Raw genomic sequence first — 6,070 nt, forward strand, 5'->3', positions numbered from 1 at the left:
GCCACTGTACTCCAGTCTGGGTGACAGAGTGAGACTCCAACTCAAAAAATAAAAAAAAAATCATTAACTAGAATGCTGTAAGAGCACACGTAATGTAGAACAAATATAAAGCAAACATTTTATTGCTGGCTGAAATTTATGCTGAAGGAAAAATTCAAGAATACTTTTTAAAATTTTTATTTTTTTGAGTCGGAGTCCCACCTGTCACCCATGCTAGAATGCAGTGGCATGCTCATGGCCACAACCTTGATCTGCTGGACACAGGCAGCTCTTCCGCCTCAGCTTTCCAAGTAGCTGGAACTACAGGAGTGTGCCACTACCCCAGCTAATTTTTTGGTTTATTGTAGAGACAAGGTCTTGCCAAGTTGCCCAGCCTGGTCTTGAACCCCGGGCTCAGGCAATCCTCTCATCTCTGCCTCCCAAAGTGCTGGGATTACAGGCATGAGTCACCACACCCAGCAGGGAAAAAAAAAGCTCATCTCTCACATGTGATTTCATCAGCATAAGACAGTTATCTTCAGGAAGATGAGCACATGCTGAAGACATGCAATGATATTGTATCTGAAGTTACCAATCGTGCAGCAACTGCCCATGAAATGTTCCTGTTCACAAAGCTGAACCACATCCCTTTCCCGAGTAGAGTAAGAATACAAAGCCCAGGCTCAGCTCAAAAAGTGACAATGCCAGCTACCACAAGGGTTTGGAACTCAATGACAAGCTTACCACAAAATACCTAGCTTAGCCTCTCACCTGCAGAAAATCCTGGAGATGCGTAAGGCAAGATGTCAAAATGCTTATGGCCAACTCCAGGAAAAGCGCAAGGCCTGTTACACCAGTCCCCCACTCTAGCAGATCTCTGGTGTCCCTTTATCACGAGGGAAGAGGAGCTTTCTGACAATGGGCATCTACCCCACCGAGTACCTAAAGGCCTTTAAAAAAAAGCTGTTCTGGATATGAATCTTAAGTTCTCTCTCACACCCCGTCTTGTTGAGAGTCTGTTTAACATGAACCTGGCCTTCTGTTTAAAGCCACCCACATAACCAGGCTGCAAGGCTCTACTCTGACAGCAGCACCCGCAAGGGCTGGGTGCCGGCGCTGGCCCAGGGTCTGTCTGCCACACCTGACTCCTCCACCTCTGGCTCCCGGCAGCTGCCACCTCACCGAGTCTGTGGGTCTCCTTCCACCTGCCGCCTCACTTCGTAAGTCCCCGTCTCGGGCTCCAAGAGGCTCCCAAGAGAGGAAAGTGCACAGGCCGTGAGCGGGCCCAGCTGTGCTGAAAGACAGGGCTGCTTAAAACCAACCCTCTGCCGGGTGGGGCCCTGCACAGAAATCGCACTTCCAACAACTGTCCTTACCTCCGTAACCGTAGAAGGCGTCTCTTTCTCGCACCGCAACAACAGTTCCCAAGACGTCCACCTGCTTTATGGGATGTCCATTGTACAAAAATATGCCTAAAATTTAAAAAAAGTCTACATGATGCACAATTACATTTTCCACGTCATTAAGCGTTACCTCTAAAACACCAGTGGCATGCTGTCTGCTCAAAGTCCAACTAGAATCAGCCCTTGACAGATGACAAGCCCAAGAAGCTCGATGTCCCTTCCCCAAAGGTCACAGCAGAAAGCTGGGCCCTAAGGAAGCTTGTACTCATGTAGAAAGAGAAGACCAGACTGCCCAACTCGAGGTGGCAAGTGTGCTCTCCATGTGCAGAACGAGACAGACCTCATGCAGAACACCGCCAGGTCCTGAAACAGTCCTTCTGTGACAGGACCAAGCATAGCATTGCATGCTGAGCGACCGAAAAAGGAGAGAGGAAGCCACGAGAAACAAGTGTTCTTGTAAGAAGCCAATCGTCTGTTCTCTGAACTGGCAATAGCATTTTTTAAAAAAAGATGGTACACAGGTTACAAAATGCCACTCTTCGGAGCCAGCAGACCACACTCTAGAATGTCTCTTTTTAAAACTCCGTTTTCAAGACCCAGACTGTAGATGCCGGCGGGCAATTTCCTGCCAGAGGAGAAGGCCGAGAACGGAACCTTCCTGCTGAAGTGGAGGCCCTTCTCTGATGGGGAGGGGACACAGGCAGAGGGATCCCTGGGAGTCCCCGACCGGGCAGGCTGTCCTGGCTCCCAGGAGCTTCCCTTCGGACTGTCCCCGCATCCTCACCTGAGTGCCCTGTTAAATCTTAAACGACCTGCACCATGCTCCTGTCACCTACAACTCGAGTCCTGACCTCTCTTCCAGCCTCTTTCTCTCCACAAAAGCAGAAGTCTTTACTTTCAGAAACAGGTTATCCACTTTTTAATGGCGAGCTCCGTTTTAATTAAGTACATGAATTATAAGCAAGCAAACAACGTGCACCACAGGCATCTGGCCACCTCTTCTCTCCACCACCAAGCCTGGTCTGAGCCTGTTCTCCCATCCATGGGGGCACCAGCAGCCTGGACCCTGACGCCCGCAGAACCTCCAGGCTGGCCGCTGCCGATGGTTCTGTTTCCCTTGCAGACAAGGGGCTTGAGAAGAACCACTCACAGGAGAGAACAAAGTAGGTGCAAGGAATCTCTCAGCATCAGTCAGCCAGAGAGATGCGAGGAGAGTTAGATGTGGTTGGAAAAGACAAGAGGAAGCAAACTGAGGCCAGGCATGGGGGCTCAGCCTGTAATCCCAGCCCTTGGGCGGCTGAGGTGGAAGGATCGCTCGAGTCCAAGCGCTCCAGGCTGCAGTGAGCTATGATGGTGCCACTGTACTCCAGCCTGGGCCACTGAGCAAGACAGCTGCAACTTTAGCCGGAAGCAAGAGCCTCTCCCTGCACAGAGGCATACTTCCGCAGATGACTCAGTGACTGCAGACTACTTGGTGGCCATGAGCTGGAGATGGCAGGGCCACTGGAGGGGAGGCACCTAAGTCACCATTCACCCCGTACAGGGACGCTTGGATCCAAGTGGCTCCACCAGAAACCACGAGGTTGAGGCCGGCCAGTCCCAGTCGGCTCCTCCTGAGGTCTCAAAGTCAAAACATAGGTCTCTTCCACGACAAGGCTGGCGGGACCCTCGGTGCTCTGGCCCTGCCTACGCCGACCAGACAACAGGGGACAGGAAGCCTTCAGGGGGGACTGCTCTGACCTGTGTGGGACACTGCAGGCTTCCCAAAGCAGGAGCAAACTTTAACTCAAGAGAAAAAGCCCCCTCCGGGGCTGCCCTCCACCACCCTGCTCTGCTGTAACCTACTGATGCGCCCCCTGCCACCCTGTCCTGGTGTGCTCCACTCACATGCCCCCGTCACCCTGCCCTGGTGTGCTCCACTGATGTGCTTCCCCACTCGGCCGCTCTGGCATGCTCCCCTGACCTCCCACCACCCTGCCCTGGTGTGTTCCACTGAAGGAACACCACAGGTCAGCTGTGGCCCACAGGCCACTGGAATTGAAGGCAGAGCTGCAGAGCCCTGGGACCTATAGAGGCTTGCTGCTGCCACCAGAATGTCTCTCCAGGTGGGCCCGGGGCAGTGGAGTGTTCTGTTGGTGGTGTCAGAAAGTCCCAGGGCTCACTGGGCCTCCCTGGAGGATCCTGGTGTGCACCACTGTGGAGTTTTAATAACAAAGAGCCAACACACCAAAGATAGGGAAATTGCTGGATAAAAAGCGTCCTGCCATTCTGCCTGGGCTGCAGACTATGGAAAAGGCAGCGAGAAGACCAAGCTCACAGCACAAGCCAGGGAAGCCTTCACGCCACCAGTGCCCCGATGGTACAGACTGTCTGGCAACACCTAATAAAAACCTGGCCAGCACGGTAGCTCACGCCTGTAATCCCAGCACTTTGGGAAGCTGAGGCAGGAGGATCACTTGAGCCCAGGAGTTCAAGACCTGCCCGTGCAACATGGCAAGATCTCATTTCTACAAAAAAAGCTTTTTTTAATTAGCTGGGCATGGTGGTGCACGTCTCTAGTTCCCGCTGCTCAGCAGGCTGAGGTAGAAGGATCACCCAGTCCTAGGTCAAGGCTGCAGTGAGCTGTGGTCATGACACTGCACTCTAGCCTGGGCAACAGAGGAAGACTCCGACTCAGAAAAGAAAATCAAATTTTAAAAACTGATTTTTTTTAAAGTGCAAAAAGCCCTGCACAGAAACCTAAATATCATCACACCACAATCAAATTTCACAGTATTTCTAATTCTAATGCTTAACACAAAACGGAGATTTGGGGGAGCTGCCGTTTGCAGTGTAATTCTGAGCTGACACCCCGAGCCAGGTGAGGGCACAGACCCCACAAGCCCGTCCTTGCTTCAGTCACCAGTCCCAGGTCTGGGAGGGGCCCCGGGCCGCCTGCACTTCTGAGCTGCACCCGGGGGGTTCCCATGACTCCATCGGGTTTGACCGGTTGCAGGAATGACTCACAGAACTCGGGAAGGTGCTCCACTCGTGGCTACAGCTTTATGAACAAAAGGTACAAGCGAGAAGCAGCCACAGAGGAGTACTCAGGTCTCGAGGGCACAGCACAAAGCCCCAGTGTCCTCAGGACTGCTCAGCCCAACATGGCATGGGGCTGGCGCCCAGGGAAGCTCTCGGACCTCAGTGTCCAGTCTTGACTGGGGCCTTATGGTGTGGGCATGATTAACTGACCACTGGCCACATGCCTAAGCTCGCTCTCCAGTCCATTCCCCTCCCAGTGTTTGAACTGACATGGCCTGGCTCAAAACCCAACCTTCACATCCCACTGCTGGTCTTTTAGGCATGGATAGCCCGTTCTGAAACTACCTAGGAGCCTGGGCAAGAGACACCTCATTAGCATAATTGCAAGTGTGGTTCCAGAGGCCTGATAAATCACAAAGACCCTCTATTGCTCGGGAAACAATAATGATTTAGAGGTGACCTTGCAGGAGCCAAGGGCAAAAGCCAACCAAATTCTTTATTATTCAACACGTTTCTTTCATACTTTATCTCTTGTTTAGCTTTGCTATTTTTAAAAAGATATTCTTTGCTGTTTAAACACTCTTACATTTTACGCAGCCAGAAGTTTTATCTTTATGGCAAGCCAAACATGATGACAAAACAGCAGAAGCCCCCACCCCCTGGAATCCTGTGGCGTGGCTAAAGGTCACTCTAAAACCGGCTTCACTCGCAAGGTTTTGCTTTGCAAAACACCTCGGAAACACTCTCACCTGAGACACGGCAAGAGTCACTAGCACCTGGGTTTTTTTTTGTTGTTTATTTTTTTTTGAGTTGGAGTCTCACTCCGTGCCCAGACTGGAGTGCAGTGGCCACTCCCGGCCCCCGCAGCCTTAACCTGCTGGGCTCTGGCGATCCTCCTGCCTCAGCCTTCCAAGTAGCTGGAATTACAGGCAGGCGCTACCACGCCCAGCTGATTTTTTGATTTATTGTAGAGATGAGGGCTCGCTGCCCAGGCGGGTCTCGAACCCGCGGGCTCAGGCAATCCACTCACCTCAGCCTCCCAAAGGCGCGGTATTACAGGCTGAGCCACCAAGCCCAGCTAACACCTGTTTTTGATGGTTTGTTTTTAACACACTGCAGGCCTCTGCTCACAGGAAGAGTTCAGCCCCCATCACGTCCTGACACTGGTTTGCTCACCCACAGAAGACCTTCCAGCAAAGCTGGCATTTGGTGCAAACTGACTTCTTCCTGGGGAGATGGGTTACGAAGAATACACTGTTCTGGAAAAAGGAAAACGGTGGAGGAGACTGGCTGCATTCCAAGGAAAACACCAGATCGCTTCTAGCAACAGCTAGGAAATAAAGGTGCGGTGAAAAATCTGTACAAAAGGCTTTACCATGAGGGTGTCCAAACATATTCATGCATTTAACTGGAAACGCCAAGACCTCATCTCAGCAAACTGCGAGGACTGGAGATTCCTGGCAACACCCAGCTCGCAGCTTGCTTTCCCCTCCCCACGGCCCTGGACTGAGAAGCTCACTCAACAGCAGAGGGTTAACTCACTACTCAGCACAACAGACAGGACCTCTCAAACCCCGCCCCAAGGTGTACTTGTGTTTTTAGGTATTTAACCGTTACTCTCATGCAAAAAGAAAACTTACAAATTCTCTCCCTCCTCTTCCTTCTCC

General features: G+C 51.8%; 1 protein-coding gene across 1 annotated transcript in view; it reads right to left on the reverse strand.

Annotated features, from left to right (window-relative positions):
• STN1 (STN1, CST complex subunit) overlaps positions 1 to 6,070 on the reverse strand; it is a 29,154-nt gene that overhangs the window by 21,275 nt on the left and 1,809 nt on the right. The window contains exon 3 of the mRNA XM_021708023.1: positions 1,356 to 1,451. Within this exon, the coding sequence (XP_021563698.1) occupies positions 1,356 to 1,451 (96 nt within the window). The remainder of the gene's footprint in view (positions 1 to 1,355; positions 1,452 to 6,070) is intronic.

The sequence above is a fragment of the Carlito syrichta genome, unplaced genomic scaffold (genome assembly GCF_000164805.1).
Source record: "Carlito syrichta isolate Samal-C Ts95f unplaced genomic scaffold, Tarsius_syrichta-2.0.1 Scaffold130459, whole genome shotgun sequence".
NCBI classification, from domain to species: domain Eukaryota; kingdom Metazoa; phylum Chordata; class Mammalia; order Primates; family Tarsiidae; genus Carlito; species Carlito syrichta.